The sequence below is a fragment of the Sabethes cyaneus genome, chromosome 3, assembly GCF_943734655.1.
Source record: "Sabethes cyaneus chromosome 3, idSabCyanKW18_F2, whole genome shotgun sequence".
Lineage (NCBI taxonomy): Eukaryota > Metazoa > Arthropoda > Insecta > Diptera > Culicidae > Sabethes > Sabethes cyaneus.
The window spans coordinates 169,868,124-169,892,309 of record NC_071355.1 but is presented as its reverse complement, the minus strand read 5'-3'; the positions used below and the strand labels follow the sequence as shown (position 1 = coordinate 169,892,309).

Here is a 24,186-nt window from a genome sequence, read left to right as displayed (position 1 = left end):
AAATTTAGCGATCTGCAGTTCCAGGCACCAAGTCTCTATTCCATGTCTTTACTTCGTCACCTTTGTCCATGCCGAATGTTCCGAGTAGAATTTTCTTGACTTTTTTTAGTGTTCTGTTTTTAGATAGGTAACCGTACTAGGGTTTACACTATCGAGTCTCGTGATGGGGCTGCCATCTTATAGTGTCGAGAAAACAAGGTGTGCCTGCTTCCTTGTTGGTATACGACCTTAATTTCCACTGGGATTGGTTGGTTACCCGATTTCTGCTAATGTTACTCGTAAAAAGCGACTTCAGTGTATTCAGAAAACTAGAAGTACTGTAAAACCAGAAAGTTAACTCTTTCGAGGCTTGTGATTTCTTTAAACGATTTTCGTATAAAAATACACAATAAATCATTGTCACTTTTTTTACTTTTAAAAACATTTAGCTGCAAAATCTTTGAAGGTCTTGAAAAAGTTTAAGAAAACCGTTACCATCGGTTGCATGCCCAAATCGCTATAGACGAAAAACAATACTTTATGTTTGAAGGGATCAGTAGACTTTAATCTACTATGAGCTACCCAAACCAAGCGAAACCGTTAATACTGAACGTTACTGACAACAAATTACGATTTTGAATCGAACTTTGTGTGGTTGGGATAGTTCTTTCATATGTGGCGTATTGACCAGGATTAGCCCCTTCCGTCTAACACATATTTGCATTGATAGATGGGACGCGCGTTTGCAGCGATGATGAGCAACGTTTCAACTCTTGCGAAAATGTGGAAAAAATAATTAAATTTGACGCATCAAATCCAGACACATCCGGTTGTAGTGATCATGTACCACGGACAAAAATTCTTCAAAAATATTCTAAACGAAAAATATGCAGACACATTTATGATTGCCCCTTTTTAATTAAACACATCCATAAAACACTGACAGATATTACTACTCACTCTGTAAAAATATGATTTTCAATCTTTATGCACCTTTTGCCGGGAAACTAATCAACGTATTGGTTATTTTTTGTTTTGTTGGTTTACTTATTCATGGTATAGAAACATTTGTTTTCGAGAAACACTATTTACACCAAGTTTAGAAAATTCTTCCCCAGAAACAAAGTTAGTGCAAGCAATATCAATGAAATGTAATGGCGATAGAACTTGCTCCACAAACCATTACATTTCTTGTCAGGTAAATTAAACAGTGCATTCTAGTTAAATACAGCATGAAACTCAATTTAAACCCACAGGTTTCATTTTCTTTTGCTTGCAAATAGTAAGTACCTACGCCGGCCATTCAGTTTCTCTTCTGTGTCATTCTGCTTAATCAAAGAGCAATGAATCCGACAAAATGGTCAGTTGTGCGGTTACTACAATATGTACATATATATGATACAACAACCCAGTAGAACAAAATTACTACAGTCAGTTTTCCAGCTCCATTCTATCCGTTGAGAAACAAGCAAAAAAAAGCTATTACTGGCGAAGGTGAACACAATTTTGAATGGTGAAAGCTTTCTCCAATTCAGCTGCCCTTCGCCACCCACAGCACTTGACGTGCTGTGTCCTATAATTGTTCTAATTTAAAAAAAAACGAGGTAAGCTGGTTTTGAGCTGAAAACTAATTGGTGAATGAACCAATTAGGAAAGTTTCTCCTGCTGCATACACTAAAACATAATGGCGATTAAAGCGCCATTGAAAGTTTGGCAGCCGTGTTCGTTTCGGTCTGGCTTTTGTTTCAGTAGCAAAGAACAAACAGTTAGTTAGAATTTTAAGGTCTTAGTAGGTATTTCAAAACCTGAATTATATGCATTACAGAGCGTATGTTTTCTTATATACAGCTTGGCGCTGTTACAAAAAATTAGTGAATTAAAATCTATGTGGATATACCAGAATTGAATGTTGAAGATTGAAACAATTTACCCAAACGACGTTTCACCAACGCTGCGGCAGTACTGTTATGGCCAATTACTTTATTAGACACTTTCTAAGATTGCATGTCAACACAAAATTGTACCAATTGCGACTTAAATGGTAATTTTCTACCGCAAGCACCATTTAACATGTTGCAATAATTGAAACATAATTCACGATTCCCCTCTTATCTGCTTCCGGATATTCTTTACACATGCCCGCGAAACACGGTGCTTAGCCGTAAAACGAAGACCTCTTTTCGAAAAGACTGGCTTCGCTGTTATTTTTCCATATGAACGACGGTGCTTCTTTTAGCAAAGGTGATAACTTTTTCGTAATAGAATTTGTGAGTTCTCCAAAGTACTGTGTTGCTGTTTATTTGATCATGTTGGTAAGATAGTTGAACACACCGTATACGCACTCACTCGCACCGAAATGCATGCAGGGACCACCTTGGCCGGCAGAGCGAGCTACCATCAGTGAATAGCAGCAGAGATACCAGTCTTCTCGTTGACGGAGTCTTCGCGTAAAGGCAAAATGGGCATCTGCAATCATTCAATTACAGCCTCGGCGAGCTTCACTGCTGTATGGTGCTCTTTACCGATGGATTTTTTCCCCTACGTTTTGTCTATTTCTGCGAACTTGGCAAGCTTCTCCAGCACGTGCACTTTTATCGATCCGAAGAAAGAAAAACTAGGTGCAACAATCAAAGCGAAGACTATCCGACTGGCATGAAATAAAAACGGCGAACATATAAAAATAATGTACGATCGCTGGCGCACCCACTGCAAGGTACAGTGGGGCACGTGTCTGATTGTTTGCTTTTTTTTAAGATCCAAAAGTAATTCATTTTAGCAGCGGACGTGGCAAAAATACTTCGTGCTAATGGCTAATCGTCCAGTTTTTTTTTCTTTTTTTTTTTTATAAATGTAAGCAAAGTGCTTTCAGTAGAACTGAATTTATAGAACCCCAATTGGATTCCTTTGAATTATAATTCACAATATTGGCGTTTAATTTGGGTTCTTCTTGGTTTTCTCATTTAGTCACCTCAAATTATTAACACTTACTTTGGGGTGAAAAATCCGATACAAGTTAGTTATTTTAGCACCGAAAAATCATCCATCCTAGAAGATGCATGACCATTCTTTTATCGACTAAGTTCAAGGTAAGATTAAGGGGGCATAGTACTTTTTACACCATAGTTTTTGCCTAATTTCAAATATTTTATTCTCGATAACGCGAAAAGCGAATCGATTCTGGTTTTTTGCATTCCAAACATTGCACTTTATACCAATATTTACAATTTTGTTTGCATATGTGAACCTCTTCCCCTCTCCCCTACGGCTCCTTGAACATGATCGTTCGAAAAAAACATGATTTGCGGTACCATGGATTGGCGCTGGGGGTCTTATCCGAATTGAAAAATTTCAAAACGACATGAAAGTGTATTAAATTATCTCGTGTTTGACTCATCCTTTTTTTAAAATGCGAACGCATAACAAAATTGCGGACATTCAAACATAAAAGTAAGGTTTTTAGTCGAAAAAATTGACTTTAAACATTTCTAAAAAATACAAAAATAGTAATATCAAAAAAAGGATGGGTCAAACACTAGATAATTTTGTTGGATTTAAAACAAAAAAAGAATCATGAGAATTGCTTGAGCCGTTCTTGAGATATTTATGGTACCGACTTTCAAAACCTGGTTTCGAGAAAAACGACGTTGAACTTTTTATTCGCCGTGTAATCGCTCCAGACATGCGCGGTACAAATAGCTGTAACTTTGTCAATTTTTGGAATTCATTGAAATGACTTGAAACACATATGGTCAAAATGTTAATCTTTCGAAAAAATCAATAAAAAAAAATTCGATTTTTTTGAGTTGAAAAAGTACTATGCCCCCTTAAATCAAACACAACTGGAATGTGAAACCAAAATTGAGTTAACCGATTGAGATAAAACAAGGGAACTAAATTAAAAAAAAAAATAAAACAAATTATGTGCCACATAAACACAAATTTTAAAATAATAATTGACCCCTTTAAGTTCTACATCATTTTTAGCACCGATAAATTCACTAAAATGCCCGTAACTTTTTTCTCTTTCAACATTTTTTCACCAAATTTGGAAATTTTTCGAAAAACTATTTTTTTTTTCATTATTTCTGCAGATAGTGGCCCAGCAGATATGTCATATGGTTCCGAAGTTATTCCGGTGTTCCTTGGAAGGACACTGCATGGTATAATTAGATAATCTAGTCAAATTATTGAAATCTGTATAAAACATGTGAAGTTTTTAAAACACATCATCGACTGTGGTCATATTAGTTACTTTGCTACAGTTACGAGCCACGCTAGACGCCATCCGGATCTGAGAGGTTACTAGTTAATCAAAAAACATTACTTCTTTAAAATAATTTTAGTCAAATCTAGAATTACAAATGTTAATTTTATAGTCACTTCAACAGTTTGGGTCATTTGTAAACTCTGCGGGGTTGGGATTTGAATCCGGGTTCTCGGGGTGAACCCTAACCACTCACCGAGGGGGGCTCTGTAGCCGCAAGGTTACCGAGTCTGCTTTGACAAGCGAATGGTCATGGGTTCGAATCTTAGTAGAATCAGGCCATTCGATGTCAAAGTGACTTTAGCATGGGTTTATTCTCAGGCCCCTCATCGCCCTTCCTTCATGCTGAGTTCTATATTATCCCGATATGGCCTATTGACAGTGCAAAAATGAGACCCTTGTAGTAAAAATGCACTGGTTTGCTACGCCAGGGATGACTATAATTGGGGACTGTGCGCTGTCATGTGGAACGAGGTGGATAAAGTAGAGTAAAGCATTGAAAGAAGGGTACCCAATTACACACAAGCACGCATAAAAAAAAAGAAATTCAATAAGCATATCGCTCACTCAATAGCGACTATAGCTAAAATAAAATGCAGTGCGGGTTATACAACAAACACCCGGGCGATATCACAATAGATCTAACTTACTGGTCGCAGTGATGAGTCCATACAGGAAAAAAAAAAACCACTCACCGGGATTGACCCCTACAAATGTTATTCTAAGTCTGCAAATTTCAAAAAGTTCATAATTTCAGCCAATCTTAAAATTTGATTCTTAATAAGAAATCTAAATGAGAACGATTTTACTGTAAAGCGGAAGTTAGAAAATTCGCAAAACGAATATATACAACGAGCATCGGCAAACGGTTGCATCATGAAAAAACAAAGAAGCGAAAGGTTCAATTCGCCTATAACTAAAGAGGCAGATACACTCACGCCTTATAGCATGCCGAATAAAAATGTACAGCGAAAAAAACATTGAATTTAACTTGTTACAAAACACCGAAAAAGCACATAAAACTGTGAAAAGCTCTGTAAGTCACACTGAAGTTACGATGAATATTGATGTTTTCACGATAACTTGGGTAATGTAATTCGTCGATTTTAAAACGAATAAGGGGGTTATTAAGTTCTGTTACAGTAAATTTTTCGAATTTTTCCCATACATACAAAACCCAAAAACAGTTTACTTTGTGGTACATTCACTGTAATATAGGAAATTCAACAACTCTTACAGTGAAGTTATAGCATAAAGTGTTGTAAACAGTAAAATTCATGGTAAACGTAATGTTTTTACATTAATATTCGATAGGCATTGCTATCCGGGATCGCTGAATATACGAATATCGTGTGCAACGCAAAAGTGCGAAATAACATCATCAATTCTTTTGATTTGTATGTAACTTATTCAGCTATAACTTGGAATTACTTATTACAATCGGGAATAAAAATTGAATTGTCAATGGTGGCACCGTTCATAACAACAAAAAACACAAACCGTGTAAAAAGTACTTGAGTGTACCTAATAATTTCGGTTTACCCTCATGTTTGTTCGACCGATATCCACTATCCATGCAATATTTAATAAACTGGGACAACGTGTAAACGAAAGCACGTGTGGACACAGGACTGAATGGATACGTGGCCGATAAGATGTTAGGTCGAACATAAGATCATTTCACCCTTTACACGACTATTCATTATTCACTTCTCATTTATCACTACTCATTTAACATGTTTTACTTCTCACAAGCTCCTCACTTTTACTTTTCATTCATCATTTCTCACTATACACTACTCACTTCCCTTCTCTCACTTCACACTTTTCACTTTCCATTATTCTTTTCTCATTGATTTACTTTTCATTACACATTTCTTATTTCTCATTTCCAATTTTCCATTTCTCATTTCACATTTCTAAATTCTCAATTCGCAACTCCCAATACCCAATTTCCAATCCTCAATTCTCAATTCTCATTACTCATTACTCATTACTCATTACTCATTACTCATTACTCATTACTCATTACTCATTACTCATTACTCATTACTCATTACTCATTACTCATTACTCATTACTCATTACTCATTACTCATTACTCATTACTCATTACTCATTACTCATTACTCATTACTCATTACTCATTACTCATTACTCATTACTCATTACTCATTACTCATTACTCATTACTCATTAGTCATTACTCATTACTCATTACTCATTACTCATTACTCATTACTCATTACTCATTACTCATTACTCATTACTCATTACTCATTACTCATTACTCATTACTCATTACTCATCACTCATTATTCATTTCATTTGTCATTTCATGTGTCATTTCATTTGTCATTTCATTTGTCATTTCATTTGTCATTTCATTTGTCATTTCATTTGTCATTTCATTTGTCATTTCATTTGTCATTTCATTTGTCATTTCATTTGTCATTTCATTTGTCATTTCATTTGTCATTTCATTTGTCATTTCATTTGTCATTTCATTTGTCATTTCATTTGTCATTTCATTTGTCATTTCATTTGTCATTTCATTTGTCATTTCATTTGTCATTTCATTTGTCATTTCATTTGTCATTTCATTTGTCATTTCTGACATCTCAATTTTGACAGCTCAATTCTAACATCTTAATTCTGACATTCCAATTCTAACTTCTCATTTCTAACTTCTTATTTGTAGCTTATCATTGCTAACTTCTCATTTCTTACTTCCCATTTGTAAGTTCTCATTTTCAGCTTCTCATTTCTAACTTCTCGTTTCTAACTTCTCATTTCTAACTTCTCATTTCTAACTTCTCATTTCTAACTTCTCATTTCTAACTTCCATTTCTAACTTCTCATTTCTAACTTCCCATTTCTAACTTCTCATTTCTAACTTCTCCTTTCTCATTACTGATTTCTCATGACGTATTTCTCATTAGTGGTTTTTCATCATTGATTTCTCACTTCCCATTTTCAACTTTTCATTTCACACTTCTCACTTCTCACGTTTGATTTCTCATTTCTCACCTCTCTATTCTCCTCTCATTTCTCATTTCACACTTCTTGCTTCTCATTTCAAACTTTTCATTTCTCACTTATCATTTCTCACTTCTCATTTCTCACTAGTTATTTCTCTCCTCTCTTTTCTCATTTCCCATTTTTCACATCCCATTCTTAACTTGTCACTTCTCACTATTCACGTCTGACTTCTGATTACTAACCAAAGTATTCAGATGAAAATCGAATGAAAATGACACTTGAATAAAAACCCGCTACAGGCCACCGATGGCGCAATTCATACATAGAGTAATTAGTGCAAGGAAGTGGTGTTCTCAGCATTGCACTATTACGCAGTCCTCGTGGTTGTCGTTAATCGTTAATATTAATCTTCTCCATAAGCGCGGAGCTCTCTATTTTACCCTGCAGGCAGTCCGCAAGTCCTAGAGGCAGCTCTACGAACACAGAGAGATTCAAAATCAATCAGTTGACAGTGGCTTTGTAACCTTTGCAAAGCGAATCGAAGAAATCGACGCTGAACTCATTCATTTCTCTCTGAACTGTGGTTGTAGTTTGGATTCCAAACGAGCGAACAGTACTCTAGGACGAACCGCACTAGCGAACAATAAGACCTCGAGGCTTTAGCAACAATGTACGAGATATGCTTCTTATATGTTGACTGGGAATCCAAGATAACCTCCCTAGTCATTAAAATGCGATACACGTTCGATTGGTGTGCCATAATAAAAAAAACTCACAGATTCGGGCCTTTTTTCCTTGAAAATGTGATTATTGAGCACTTCTCCGAGCTAACATGCGCTTTACATCGCACCAAGTGCCAAGACCTCGAACAGTTTTTGAAGAAAGTGGCAATTGTCAGTCGAGCGGATCTGGAAGAACATTTTAAAATTATCAGTGGAGCAGAAAGATCAAAGGGCCTGGATGACTTCCTTGAGAAATACCTGAAGAGGCTAGATAGCTATCAGACCTTCAATCTCCCATGGCAACCACCAACTGTGATTGAGATATTGCTATTATCTATTGCTCCTAGTATGAAAAATAATAGTGGTCAACACTGAAAACAAACTTTAAGTGAGGTTATATTACCATATTCTAATTTTTTCAGTCCGCAAACATCAAAGTAAAATGTAAGTTGTAGAAAAAAAAGTTATCATCAATCGGTTTCATGTCACAGGAAGCAACCGAAATGATTTTGCAAGAAATTAAGATTACTGACTCACTCAATTTATATAGTTTGTTAAAACAACTAGTTTTCAAAAATGACTAAATTTCGTTGGCGCGTTGATTTTATCCACCTATCCAACCAATATGCACGATGAATATAAACATTTACAACAACAATTTAACATGCATATGCTGCACAATTGCGAAAATTGCTAAAAATTTATCATATTGTATCGGATATCTTGTTATGGTCGCCATAAACCAGATCGATCTGGATGATCTGACAGGTAAACTTTAAATTTTCTGTTATAATTTTTAAGTTAACAAAGCTGCTTAGCTTTGCGAAAAGAGGTTGCATAACATTTCGACGAACAGCAGATTTAATCTGCGTAAATAAGTTTACAGTCATTCTCGAGCAACAGGTTGGCGTCATTAGAGAAAAAATGAAAAGCAAAGGGCCCAGATTGCTTCCTGGTGGAACTCTCGCTATATTGGTAAAAAGTGTCAATGTATGTCGAGGTACGATTTAAGCCATGAAACTAGTTCCCCGGAAGCTCCAAATCGAGAAAAAAGAGAAATGAGAGAAAATCAAAATAACAACAATCGCGTTTAAAAACGTGTTTAGCCGGGACCCTACTCTGGAAAGTCAAAAAATAAATTTCTTTTGCAGTTTTGAAAGCTTACACATTCAAAAATGTTTCAAAAGAATTTTCGGATATCTGTTCTTGTTGAAAAACGATAGCAAAATATTTGGAGTCACCTTAAGGGAAGTGCATCGAAACATTGAACGCGTTTTTTTTCGAAATCATGTTCTATCAGCAGGCGGTACGTGTATCTCAGAATCTAGTGGACCGAGCTGACTGAAATTTGTTACAATATGTAAAAATAAATTTTCTGAACTGTTACGTAGCCGTTTTAGAATCTCTATTTTTGAATTTTTTATTAGCTTTCAATTAACGATTTTTAATGAAAGCTTCTTTTCGAAAAATGGCCACCATTTTGGTAATTTTTCGAATTTACGAAAACCGCTACGTAATAATTTAGATATTGAATTAAAATTCGTTCTCCAATACTCCGTTGGTCCCTGGTACGTAACACCAGCAAGGTATTTGTTTTCTAGAGAGCATCCACGTGCTCAGCTACCAACAGCATAATAATCATTATTCTTGCATCCAAAAAATAAAAATTCATCTTCAAATATATCAAAATAACTGAACTAAGTGTAACTTTAATTCCAACACCCGAAAAAACACAAAAATGCATGATTTTTCGACCTTCCATAGTAGGATCCCCCTTAATACTAGATATTAAATTACAAAAATTTTCATCAGAATAATACTAAACACATAACATGATTACGAATATCACGACAATACATTAAAAAAATAAATTATTTCTTTACATATAATCAATAATTTTGTTACTTAAAAATTAACGACGAGCATTCTGTTCATTTATTTGTTTTATACAGGCACATTTACATTTATTTATAAATTGTTATAGAATTTTACATTGCGGAATCACTGCAAAAATACTCACTCAACTGGATTTTTTTGAATTTTCTACTTATCCTTATGAAAACATTCTCACCATACTTGAATTTGCCCCAGTGTGTAAGTCGAGCTTCATAACTTAGTTTTCCGTGCATGTGTCAACCGGCCTAGATGCTGTTTGTATTTATAGTCTCCTATAATAGCCAAAACGAATTCACATCACGTTTGACCAATCTATTTATATTCTACACTCTTAGCTTCCTACGCGAAAAAAAGATTCGCTCCACTTCTCCACAGCCTACATCATGCCTTCTTGTCTGTGCTTTAATAAAATTACCTTTTGATGAGCCTCGAATCCTCTGAGACTGCAGGCGGGCTTGGTTTGTAAAATTGCGCAAAAAGAGAATTAAAGAGAATTTGATTCAATTTTTGTTTGATGGGAAACTAATTGAAACTTTTCTCCTATCTTTTCTTTCGCAGAAAGTCGAAGGTTATTTGGAGGCTATCGGATAATGCCAAAATTTTGCAACGCCACAAGGTCACTGCTGAAGCGAGACTCGGAGCGACGGGGTCCAACGATTTGCATGTTCAACCACGAGTGCTTCCAACGGCAAGGTGAAGTTGTGGGAGCCTGTATGGATGGTTTCCTGTTCGGCACTTGCTGCGAATTGCCGCTTAGCACTGATGCTGCCCTGGTGACAGATTCGCTGATGGAGCAGTTCGGAACAGATATTACAGAGAGCACACCCCAGTCGCCGCTCAACTATGCCATCGCCAGTCAGTACGAGAAATTCGGCAGTCAGCAATCCGGCTCTGGTTCCGCACTCGAATCAGTAGCCTACGAACCAGTCAAGTTAGAAGAAACGCCAACAAAAAACAACAGTGACAGCGAAGTAAAAGCACCAAACTCTACGCCTAATCGAATTCCTATATTCAATAAATTGCATAATAATTACATCGGAAATGACGAATTGGATGAAGATATTGTGCAAAGCAATCTTAATAAGCATAAATATGAACTGGAAGACAGTGCAGTTTCTATATACTCTCCATCAACATCCAACATCAAATCTGAAGAAATTGAAATCGCAACAACGGTTACTCCACCACCGATTATAGTTGACAGTAACAATACCAATTACATTAAAGTTGAGATTGACAACCAGCACAATGTCTATAGCTCTGAGATACCGTCTTCTCTGAATGCCTACAACGATTTTAACTTATTCGACGCAATTAATACAGGTCCAGGTGCATCCATTGAAACGAGCACTGATATCACATCCGCTGGTGTTCAGATGATTGCAAGCCAAATCTACCAGGAAAACCAGTTATTCGATCACAGTGACATAACCCACCCGGAAGCCGAAACGATTCTCATCAACGAGAATGGAACCGTTGATCAAAGTTATGCAGACCCCAATGATTTTACTAACCATGAGTTCATGACTGACATATTAACAACCGAGAAACCATCCAAAGTGACTTATCCAAAGCCCCAGTTTAAGCCCAAGCCCAAGCCAACGCAAGGAACTGAACCTAATAATTACGTACTTGTACATACCATTTCTACCGACTCCAAAGATAGCGAAAACCAAACTACGAAACCAACTGTTTCGGTACACAACATTCATTCAATCGAATCTATCATACTCATGTTGAATGAAACAAACCTTGGACCGCAATATGAAACTGACAATAATAATCCCGATAATATTGATGAGACTAAAATCGACAATGTAACTCTAGCACAGACCACATACGAGACGACTTCCCCAGAAACTTTTGCCACGGCCTCTATCGATTACGATAAATATGGGTCAACAAGTTTCTTCATTACAAAACCTCCGAAAACCAGCCCCCCAGAAACCTCTTTGTCCACAAAAGTCCCTTCGACAAGTTACGTCTACAGTCCAAAGCCTACCCGACGACCTATTCTGGAACCAATTGTAGTCCAAGCGACTCTGCTAACAAGTGGTTACGGAACAACTGCAGTCACGCAGAAAGAGCCAGTTATCTCCGTATCCACGTCTCGTCCACCACCAACAAAACTCATTGTTACAGCTGGCCCTTCAAAACGACCAGCCATCATAACCAGCGAACCGGAACACTCTCTCACATCGGGTTACTATACCATTTCAACAAGTTCGCCTTCTGCACCCGTTGCTATCTCTTCGGTCCAACCGACCAAAAAAGTTACAACAGTACCAACCAAGCGTCCGCCACCATCAACGACCGTAAAGCTACCCGAATATATCGTACAATCATCAACCTTATCCCATCAGTCTCCGTCTACCCTAGCGAATGTTAACTACGTACACATTTCCAGCGCTTCAGACAACCCATCTCCAACCGTGCATATAACTCCTAAACCGGTTCCAGGTCTCGTAACCTCCAGCACCTGGAGCAACAAACTACCTAGCTCGACGGTAAACCAACGTCCTAGCTTCTACGAAAACACTCCGCCGCCAGTTTATGTATCATCTCTTGCCGATTTTGAGGATGAAGGTTACTTCGGAGTCACGCAACGACCCGTTACAAGACCGACCATTTCTTCCACTGCAATGTACACGATCGTCGACAACAGCGTCGTGAGCAATTATGCCTCATCCACATACTCTCCATATGGTCCAACAGCAGGTTACCAAACGATGACGCGTGTACCTGTTCATTCTCCCTCCAATCACATCTACATGGAGTCGACAACAATCAAAAACGAACTCTATACCACCCCGGACGACATCAACAATTTTCCACCTGTACGAAACCCCAACCTGAATCTAACGGACTCCATGATGGGTAATATGACCAAAATTGAAAACTCTGGAATCAAGGATGACAAAGTTAACATGTTGGTCAACAAAATCGTGGAATCATTCAATGGGAATTTCGAAGAACTAGAGGCCATACTTAAGGAAAGAAAGAATATTACTTTGAGTTCAACTACGGATAAGAATAAAACAACCACACGCAAACCGGTGACCAAGAAAAAGAAGAAACGCCCTAGTGGCAGCAAAAAGCCATCCAACGGAACATCAACATCAACGAACTCATCGAAAAAACCAACCACCGCGAAACCAACGGTAATCCAGCAGGACACTGCCTCGCAGACTACGGTCAAACCATCTCCGAAGCCATCCAAGAAACCCAGCAAGAAACGACCCAGCAATTCCACCAAACCAACTTCATCATCGTCATCGAAGCCGGTTGCACCTACCACCCTTTCTGATCCGACGAAACCTGCGAAACCTTCGAGCACAAAACCAAAACCGTCCAGCTCGTCAACACGCCCAAAACCAACCAGCAGCACCTCCGGTTCGAAGCCCGCTGCGGACGACGCCAAACCTCCAGCGACCACGAAGAAACCAAATCGCCCCTCGACTTCGAAGAAACCTTCCAAGAAGCCCACCAGCCGACCGACGCTAGCCGACACGGAACCAGTGACGGTAATTACAACCCGCAAACCGACCAAGGTAAGTCCCAGTCGACCGGTGCCGGCGGGAGGCCCCTGAAAAGTCGCGCGCAAATGTGTTTTTCTTTTTTATCAGTTCAAGAAACGACCATCGCTCTTATAGGCGACAAAGCGTACTACTAAGCGACCTACGACTACGACCACTAGTACCACGACTACGACGACGGCCCCTGAAGACGAGATTATCGAGGAAGAGGAGGAAACCGTGGACGAGGAAGAGGAAGAGGAGGACGTTGGAGAGGAAACGAACGAAACCATCGAAGGCCAGGCGCAAGGGACACGAAGAATACGTAATAAATGCTGATTACTAACCACTATAATTATTCTGTACTAATAAGCACTTAATTTTTTGTTTCTCCTCGCCACCCTTTTTTCTCGGATAATCGTAGTTTGTGGTCAGCGACCACTAATGAAGAGCGCACGTGTTGTCGGCGGAAAGGCTGCCAAATTCGGCGAGTGGCCCTGGCAGGTGTTGGTACGGGAATCGACCTGGCTCGGATTGTTCACCAAGAATAAGTGCGGCGGAGTTCTTATCACGAATGAATACGTCATCACGGCTGCTCACTGTCAACCGGGGTAATTTTAAGCATAGGCTTAGAAAAAAAAAGTTTCTTAATGCAGAAATTTTCGACCTTTTAGCTTCCTGGCATCTTTGGTAGCAGTTTTCGGCGAATTTGACATCTCGAGCGACCTAGAAACGAAACGGTCCGTCACGAAGAACGTCAAACGAGTAATTGTGCACCGGCAGTACGATGCGGCTACCTTCGAGAATGATCTTGCCATACTGGAACTGGAAAGTCCTATACACTACGATGTACATATAGGTATGATAGCAAATCTGTTGTAAGAAAAACTATGCAAGAATGTAACGCTAATTTGAACATAGACTTGATTTTCTCGGTTCATCAGTTTTTGAAGAATTAAACGAAATTCAACTAATTGAATGGCCCTAACGTTTCGACATTTTATTTTATCTTTTTCAAAGACATAGGTATTCGTTTATTATTTATTGATTCCGACATAAACAATATCCCTTTAAAAAAGACAAAATAAAATGTCGAAATGTTAGAGCAAATTAGGTTAACTTCGTTTAATTCTTCCAAGATTGCTGAGCCGAGAAAACCAAGTCTCAAAATATTAATGATTACAGTCGTCAATAACGTCAAATGTTAAATTGAAATTGAACGTTTATAAAAGTACGAACTAACTATTACATTGATTATTGTGCTTCCCAGTTAGCTTAGAAGTACGATGCTCGTCTAATGAGACGTCATATGTCGCATGTTCGAACCTCTGTTGGGTGGTGCTGGTAAATAAAAGCTTCTCGCATCCTCCCTAATGAAGCAATTCTCCTCCCGCGTGAGAACTCCGTTTCAGTCCTAGGACGTTTTTAATGGGGGAGAACTTTCTTTTTGGCAGCCCTAACCTCTCGATACCGCACCCTGTTCTTACATCGTGAACAGCTCGTTCAGGTTCTCTCCAATTTGTTCATCGACACATTCATCAATATTCCATCAGCAGTCGATTTTTTTGAAATTGTGAGATTTAGTTATTTATTTATTTTATAACTCTTTAAATATACCTCCTAGCGACATGTAGTCTTCAGAGAAAATGTGCATTTTAACATACTGAAGCCTTGAAAAAAATTTAAAAAAAATCGGGTGCAAAGTTATTGAGCATAATTAACTTTGAAGTGCTTTTTTCAATCACATCATTATATTTCACAACCAGTTAAAGATAAATAGTTACTATATTCAGCAAAGTTGCTTATTTTAGTACGTTCTGCAACTCTTTGGAGGATTTTTTTTTTTCATTTATTTAAAAAACAAAAGTTTGTCTCCCTTATAGGCGAGTTCACGGGTACCTTAATAGTGCGGAAAGATGCGCTACATTACATATTAATAAACTTCTCCTATCACACCACCCTTTAAAAATTACGCATTTTTTACCCAATTGCCAATGTCCGCTTTTTGCGATTCTGGACCATTACGCACTGGGAGGGTTCATTTTTTTGGGGACCAGCTATACGTTGTTGGCGGCATAATACTCCACGGCCTTTTTCCGTAATAGCCTAATGCCAAATATGACCAAAACAACACGGATCAATCATGTTCTTTCAAGAAAGGACGTTTTTCAAGACACTCGTTCACGTAAATTTTGATTGACAATCTCGGTTGCAATGAAAATGACGCTGTAGACGTCGGTGAAACTTTTGGCGATTCTAAAAATTAATCCCATGGTCCTAGAGGATTTGTTGACGATATAAGTTACATGCAGTCTGAATGTTAGCTTTGCATCGAAGATTACACCTAGGTTTTTGATATGATCGACCCGCTCGATAGTGCTCGATAGCAGCGTATAGTTGAAAATAATAGCATTTTTTACGTGAGAAGGATATTACAGAGCACTTTGAGGGATTTACAACCATTTTGTTTAAGGTACACCAATTAGCGAAGACATCCAACTGGCGTTGGAGAGCGATGCAGTCTTCAGTTGAGCGGATACGAGAGAATATTTTCAGATCATCGGTATATGATAACCTTGGTCCTTCAAGTACGAGGTTCACGTCGTTGAAATAGAGCGGGAATATGAGCGGTCCGAGATGACTACCCTGTGGAATACCTGAGGGGGTGCAGAATGTGCTGGATCTACAATCACCGATGGCAACCATCAGCTAGATTGTTAGATACGAATGGAACCATCGCAGGAAAGTTCCGTCTATCCCAAGCCTTTCGAGTTCAGCGATTACGTGATTGAGCTGATCAAAGGCGGCTGACAGGTCGGTATATATGACGTCGGTTTGCGTCATTACAGACATGTTGTCGACGATGTGCGTAGTAAGGCACAGCACATTAGTACTAATGGATTGATCAGGGAGGAATCCATACTGATCCGCGCTCAAATATTGCTTGCAATGTGAAAAAAGTAGCTCCAAGACGATAAGCTCGAACAATTTCGAAATGGCACTCAACGATGTAATTCCTCGGAAATTGTACACATCTCGCTTGTTGCCTTTTGGGCACAGCAAACATATAAGCAGATTTCCTGCTGCAATAGCGCTGCAGATGGACTTCTGGAATACGAGCTGTAGTGGTCTAGTCAAACAAGAAATGTGCTTCTTCAGGAGAGCAGACGGAACTCCATCAGGCCCGGGGTTGAAGGAGGACTTTAGTTGCGTACCGGCAATGGAGATCATCTCGGTGTTTATCCCCAGATTACTTAGAGCTTGACCGTACGATGGGACGTTCCTTGCAGCGCAGTCGATATCGTCGCTGGTTAAACTTTCATGACTAAACACGCTAGCAAACTTTTCAGCGAATAAGCTGCATATGTTTGTAATATTTGAGGCAATTTCATCGCGACAGATCGTAGAGGAGGGCAGCCCGCGTTCCTTGCGTTGCTCGTTCACAAACTTCCAGAAAGCTTTGGGGTGCGACCTGAGTTTCCTCCGTTCCTACGTTGATATTGCTGAAAACAAACACGAGTGACTCGCTTGAACTCGTTATTTACTCTAACGTGGTGATGCTGTAGTGAGAGCGTACGGTGTCTGGAAAACTTTCTTAGAGCGGCTCTTTTCAGTGATTCGAGTTTTCGCCATTCACTGATTTGCCAAGGAGCACGTGATCCGCAACGGCTTACTTTTTTCGGGACATGTCTATCAATGACATACGACAAAACATTTGAAATGATTTGGACAGCACTATCGGCGTCATGATCGTTAATCATGTTATCCCAATCCATTAAGGATAGGAAGGCTGCGATGCGATGGTGGTCTTTAACTAAAGGCAGTGGACCTGTTGAGAGGAATGATGCGGCATCTTGTGTTGAAAAGAAACAGTGGTCCAGGCAGCGGTTATAGTCGTTAGGCGCCATCCATATACCACGTGGACAGCTTAGAGGGGGGAGGGGGTGAATGTCCACGCTTGTCCACGGAAGGGGGGGAGGGGGTATAGAAAATGTCCACGTGGACAAGCGACATTTTTTGCAATAAATAGAACTTTCATTTGTGCCTTTTGAATTAACTAAAATTAGGTCACGACGCGTATTGTATTTTGCCTTCAGCTCGCCACGAAAAAGAAAATCCATTGACAACGTATTTGAAAAATAACTCGTCTTCCTAAAATTTCACGAACCACAACGGAGAGGTCTTGTGATGTGTTAAAGTCAGCGACCAAGCTAAGGTACTCTTGTTGAACAGGGGTTGAAGCAGATGAATCTTCAAGCGAATATCAAGCTGGAACAGACTTTCCTGTAGTCCATCATTTATTTGTAGTGGACAAGATCAGCATGGATAGAAGAACTAGATCTAGATAACATGCCTAGTTTAGCTTGCTTTTTTTAATTTTTTTTATATTACAGAATAACGCAAATGAAAACAGAATTGAGCACAGAATTTCACATAAGAAAAAAAATGTCCACGTGGACAAACAATGGAGGGGGGTGGGGGTTGAGTCGATGTCCACGCTTGTCCACGGAGGGGAAGGGGGGTGTTGAAAATTGGCATTTTTGTGTCCACGTGGTATCTGAAAGACCCCTTAACGACATAATTGATTTGTGACAGGGTGGCGGCACTGTAACTGTCGAGAATACTGGTAGCACCAGTGTGGAGTACAGAATGTGTTGGGTCGGGATACAGGAAACCGCCTTGCGATTGCTTCCACGTTTTATCAGGCAGATTGTAGTCCCTCAGTATCATAATCTGCTCGACTGCAGTCGCAGTGCGTATTGATAAGAGCGATGTCACGAGTCCGGTCAGGCGCGATTTACACAACGCATAAAAATAAGTTCCGATCATGTAGCGGAACAGAAATCCAGGTGTGCTCCAAACAGTCCCAATCCTTGTTGTCTACAGCAGTCGCTTTTAATCCCTGACGAACTGCTATCAGAACACTCCCTCCAGTTGATTTCCAGCTGTTTTGCGGATTTCTGTCACAGCAAAAACTTCACAGTCCACTTGACCACCCCGACCACTTGACCAGAAAGTGTACGTGAATCGAGCCAGGTCTCGGTTCAGACGATGATATCATAGCTCAGATCGGAAACGGCTATACGATAGTCAGTGACACGAGAATTCATACCGCCTACATTTTGGTAGAAGATCACATGCTGTCTGGTCTGGTCGGTCTGGTAGCTCGCGGGAGATTACGGTCGTCCAGGAATCGGCAGTTCAGCGTCGTCCCTGGAAGGCAGGAGCGTTGGCATCTAATGGCTTAAAAACGCAAAGCAGGTCAGTGGTGCGATATGAGCTAGCAAATTTGTACTTGCCCTGAGTGCAATTTTGGAACCAGGACGCTGGCAGCGAAGGCGCGACTACTGCGTGGGGTGGGGGGGGGGGAGGGGTTAGGTCAGGAGTTTCCATAATGCTAGAATCGGTGCATCCCAGTAGCTGGTGGAGTAGTGGTGGAGCTGGTGAAAAGTTGGTAACTGCACTTTTAGAAGTTCAACCAATCTACAGTCCTTCCCAGCAGCCTTACCGTTGTTCAGCTCACTGATTACCTTCTTAACCTCTTCCTGTATTGGTGGTTCAACAGCAGGGACCTATATGGTTACATTTTTTCTTAACATTTACCAGAAGACAATGTCACGCCAGACTCTAACCAATACCTTCGCCCTGTACTGTTTCTGTGTCGACAGTGCCTATCTCTTGTACGTGTCGAGACTAGCCCGAGTACGTGCATGATAATAAGCAAACATTTTCGTACGTCATCTAACTATTCATACAAAATGTCGTGTAGAAATGACATGCATTTGCCGCTTTTTGCTTACCGTTGTAGTTGGAATAGTATGGAGAAATGACAGAGAATAAGGTGTGTTGGGGACCTTCTTATTTAAGTCGTGTTGTTTGGGGGAAAGCTGTATGTTTGGTTTACGTGCGGAACAGCAAAAGAGAATACAAAAAGAGTGACTCCAAGACTGGTGACATTTTCTCCCCGATACCGAAGATCGTATGACACTTAGACCAAGAGATGTTTTCGTTGTTCTTGCATCTCTTTTCGGTACTTGTGTACCAGGAACATATGTCGCAGATTGGTAGCAAGAAAGAATGGTAAATGTCTTCAAACTTTTTTTAGCCATCCATACATCTTACGTCCCTGCTCAACAGTTCTACCACCGCTCGCAATTCTTATCCTGTTTCTGCTGATTTCCGTGTTCAACAACATCTGGAAGTGTCCCTTCCACCTGACTGCTACCGCCGTTTTTTCAGTAAGCAGGTTGCCAACACTATCATTGCACATCACAAGCATGACACAATTCCTGCACCTCACCGTGGACGGTTGGAAACTCAGGGTGTCGTTGCTGGTGAATCTCTCATCTGCGCCAGCAAGCATGTGCTCCTCGTACACGCGTTTTTGATGTAGGACTACGAAGGTAGCTTGTATAGGGGGTAATTCCAAAAAATCTTTCTCGAAAAGTGGTCAGGTTTTGAACGCTAATAGCTTAGTGGTTTTCCGAACGATTTTCAATATTCTTACACCAATCGATTGGAAAATCTTCTAAGAATTGGCTCTAATGAAGAAAAGTATGAATTCTTGATGTTGAACTATTGAAAAATTGAAAATAATGAACCTATGTTTTACCAGAATTCGCGCTTCGTGATTGGTTGGAAGATTCTTTACGATGATCTAAACCTGTACCAATTTGCTATCTGTGCTTGGGAAGTAAGCCAAAACAAGTAACCAAGTTTCCTCATTTCAACAACATACCTTAACACCGCTATTAAACCTAGAGTATTTTGATGTCCTTGCTTGCGAAGTACGCCAGAAATAATGACAAAGCCCCTTCGTGCCAACAGATTTCTCACGAACGCGATTAAACCTAGTCCAATTTGATGTCTGTGTTAGGAAAGTGTGCCAGAAAAAAATGACACAAGTTTGTTGTCCCTGCAGATCGTAAATTCTTTACTGCGAGACGATTAAACTTAGACGAATTTGATATCTGTGATGGAAAAATGTGCTACAGCTGTAGTGTTCGGTTAAAATATGACTCTGTATGAATACGCATTAGAAGTGCAGTGAAAAGATGTGCTGTTGATAAAATAGGATTGAATTGGTAAAATACCTTCAACGTGGGGAACCATGGGTAATAAAAACAATCTTTAATTTCTGTAAGGTAGCAGGAAAGCAATAGTTTGTGTTCTTGATTTTGTTAAATTGCTTCCAAATGCACATAGAAATAACTCTGAAATTGAACGTATGCAATGTTACTACTTTGTAAATGTTACATACAACGCATGTAGCATGTATATATGTTGCATATAGCATGTATACATAAAAAATCGAATGATTAAGTAAATAAATAAATAAATAAATAAATAAATAACTAAATAAATAAATAAACCGAATGATTACAAGCATGGATAATACAAAGAGACTTACGTAGTCCTGCGTCACCTGTATATGCGGTCGTGTCTTGTACACAACCCCTCTAATTTTTTAGACGTGGGTTCTATTTTCCCGAATTAATACTAAAAGAATAAAATTGAATTATAATGGTCGGATATTTTTGGTAAATACCCATATCCTTGCCAGAAATATTCATTTCCATGAAGGTATAGACAAAACGCCATGCGCCTCCATTTCTTTACCGTGTGTTGTTCCTAAAATTAACATGTAACATTAAATCAAAAATATAATTAGGTATTTTTGAATTTGTACAATAGGTATTAACTAGAAAAAATTTAGCTTTCTGGAAAGTATATAAAAATGGCGGTACCTTGTTGCTCAAATTTAGTAATTTTCATAGAAAGGTTATTTAAAAAATTATCATTTGAAATCATATTTATGAAAATCGATTCAGTGATTCAAGGTTGTGAAGAATTTCGAGTTGAAAAATTGTTCAATTTTAACTATTTTCTCTCAATAATTGAATTATTCACAGTGACAAATAATTTGCCTTTCGGTTCTTTCTACAAATCTTTGAGTTTAAATTACCCAGAATCTATCACTTGTACGCTTCAAAAGGATTCCGCGTAGTTTCAACTATTTGATAGATGAAAATATTTAAGGGTACAGGTTTTTGTTTCTCATATGAACTTGCTTGTTAACTTTTATTTATTCTTGTACATTACTTCACTTTTAGTGCCAATTTGCATGCCAGCTGATGAAGCCGACTTCACCGGCCGAATGGCAACAGTAACCGGTTGGGGACGGTTAACGTACGGTGGTGGAGTGCCTTCAGTACTACAAGAAGTCCAGGTAAGTGTATAGGCAACAGTGCAATCGAACAGAAATTATAGTATAACCTAAACACGTCAATTGAATATTAAACCATTTCGTAATCGTTGTTAACAGCCCCCAAAACAACGATTGAAATTCTCACCACACTCTATTTACCGTCTATTTCGATTTCCCCCAGGTTCCAGTGATAGAGAACAGTGTCTGCCAAGAGATGTTCCACATGGCTGGACACAACAAGAAGATCCTGCCGTCGTTCGTTTGTGCTGGTTACGCGAACGGCAAGCGAGACTCCTGCGAGGTAAGAACCGCACGCCCGCCGGGACGGGGAAAGCTGGAAACGCGGACAGCGTGAATTAAATATTGATTTTCCATTTGGCTGCGTCAGACATGTGTATTGCTGCAATCAAGGGAGGGACGTTCATGGCGATTAATGGCATACTGATTGGGGCGTTGGGCAAACGTTGCTAGTATTCTATTAGTTAGATATTCGAATGGAAAATTGAATTATTTTTCAGTTGGTCCATTCGATTACTACTTGGAATGCAATGACATAATCATGAAGATATATTTTCGGAATGAAAAAATAAAACAAATAAATCTTTCCCACGTACATTCTAGGTGTTACAGTCAAAATTGTTGTTACAAAAATAGCCTGACTGTGATGAGAATAGATTCTGAAAATACTCATCCATCTTGTTTGAGGTGATGGTTGTTTCGTTTCCACCTTTTCCAAGCACATTAATGTACGTGATCATCGGATATTTCTGCTGACCTATTCCTTGCAGAACCGTCGACTGATGCTTTTTTTGATTGTTGAGACACCCTCTATTCGAAATAATGTTAAGACATGAAAACGAGAATGTGAAAATGTGAAAGTAGCACTGTTCAACAGTAAATCGAATGTGGTACTATCTGTAAAAGACAACGGTCATCAACTATGACTTAAGTTTAGTACTGCTATTTGAGTTAGTCTATTGAAAATCATGACGTAGAAAGCTTTCTAGATATAAAGCTTATTTAACGAGTCCCCTATCACTCTCTGAAACTTTAAGACTATTTAATGAACTTCTGGCATTTTCTAGCAGTCCAAATTTCAAAACATAAAGAATATTTATATCTTGAAATGAAAGGGATATCGATACAGATAACGAATCTAACTGCGTATTTCCAGAAAAGCCATTTCTAAGAAATAATTCAGCAACGCAAATGGAAATACCAAACAAAAAGTTATTTCGGTCCTACTTTTGGTGTTGGCCACCAATCAATGCTTTCTTCAATTATCTCTAAATTAACCCTACCGGCAGTTTCTTAACCCAGGCATGATTCATTATAGCAATATTTGCTTTGTTAATTAAAATTATCGATTGCCATCAAAGAGCAGCAACGCCAACTTTGGCGCCCACTGAAAATTAACGCCCATATCGTAAGAAGGGCACTTTGCACAAGTTCAAGGTAGAAGGTACAACTGATTTACTCGCGCTGTTCACGGAAGGACCAGCAAGCAGCAATTGAAAGCCAAGCGATCCCAAACGTCGACGTCCACGGACCGGCAAACTCGCCATTAATTGCTTTTCACTCTCATCTTCAATTTTCAGTTCTTAACTTTAGGTTTTAATTAAACTTTCATCTTTTTCTCGTCCATGCACGCGCCCAGGGTGACAGTGGCGGTCCACTAGTGCTGCAGCGTGCGGACGGCCGCTACGAACTGGTCGGAACCGTGTCCCACGGCATTCGGTGTGCGGCACCGTACCTGCCGGGAGTGTACATGCGAACGACTTTCTACAAACCGTGGCTTCGAAGTGTCACCGGCGTGAAGTAGGCGTTCAGCGACTGAGGAAATGGCCTCTTCCCATCCCTTTCCCCCTCTCCGAAGGTGTTTAATTAGTTTGTACTGGCGTGGGTATGCGAGCCAGCGGTGCGTGCATGAGAGGAACTTTCCGAACGAATGTGGAATGGAAATCGTTGGGCGATCGAGCGAACGAACGAGTCACTAGCAAAATTTCTTAGATAGTTACGTTTTAGGGAACAAATTGCAATAATTTATCTAGCGAGTAGATGGATGTGATTTGGAGTCATTGTTAAGATTAATTTATTATTGTTGTTAGTTATTAAATTATTTATTTATTAGTCGGTAAATGAACAGAACAAACGCATCAGATGAACAGTAGAATCAAGAGGAGGTGTAAAAATGTGATTATTTTAATTTATTTCTAAATGAAGAAAACAGTAACTCCTACTAACCCGTCTAATTTCTCTTTAACTATCCGAAATCATCGGAGAATCCTAATCGGAACATAAATGCTCGTAGTAGCGGAAGAAAATTCAATTAGGTATGGTTGTTTTCCGCGCCCGCAGAGCGCGAAAATTATGATTGCCCGTGGTCACGAAACTGAATTGTTCATTGTCGTTTCCGCATCACGCTACTACAAACAGATACCTATGCCGTAGAGTATTGTATTTCAGCTATAAGTATTTTTGCAAACAGGCAAGCTTCACGCTCGTTGTGGGCACAAATCAAATTAGGAATTAAAATATTCAGTTAGACATTTGATGCCTAGGTTTAATAACCTTCACTGATTAACAAGTGCTGGGCTGATAAGAATAGCGTACGAGAAC

At 39.2% G+C, this 24,186-nt stretch overlaps 1 protein-coding gene across 2 annotated transcripts in view; it reads left to right on the top strand.

The window, feature by feature from the left end:
* Window positions 1–23,746, top strand: part of LOC128741630 (serine protease filzig) — a 135,784-nt gene extending 112,038 nt beyond the window's left edge. For both annotated transcript variants that reach the window (XM_053837585.1, XM_053837584.1), the window contains exons 3-9: window positions 10,402–13,394; window positions 13,497–13,683; window positions 13,783–13,969; window positions 14,033–14,217; window positions 21,473–21,588; window positions 21,749–21,868; window positions 23,225–23,746. In XM_053837585.1, the coding sequence (XP_053693560.1) occupies window positions 10,402–13,394; window positions 13,497–13,683; window positions 13,783–13,969; window positions 14,033–14,217; window positions 21,473–21,588; window positions 21,749–21,868; window positions 23,225–23,389 (3,953 nt within the window). In that variant the 3' untranslated portion in view covers window positions 23,390–23,746. The remainder of the gene's footprint in view (window positions 1–10,401; window positions 13,395–13,496; window positions 13,684–13,782; window positions 13,970–14,032; window positions 14,218–21,472; window positions 21,589–21,748; window positions 21,869–23,224) is intronic.
* The last annotated feature ends 440 nt before the right edge of the window (window positions 23,747–24,186 follow it).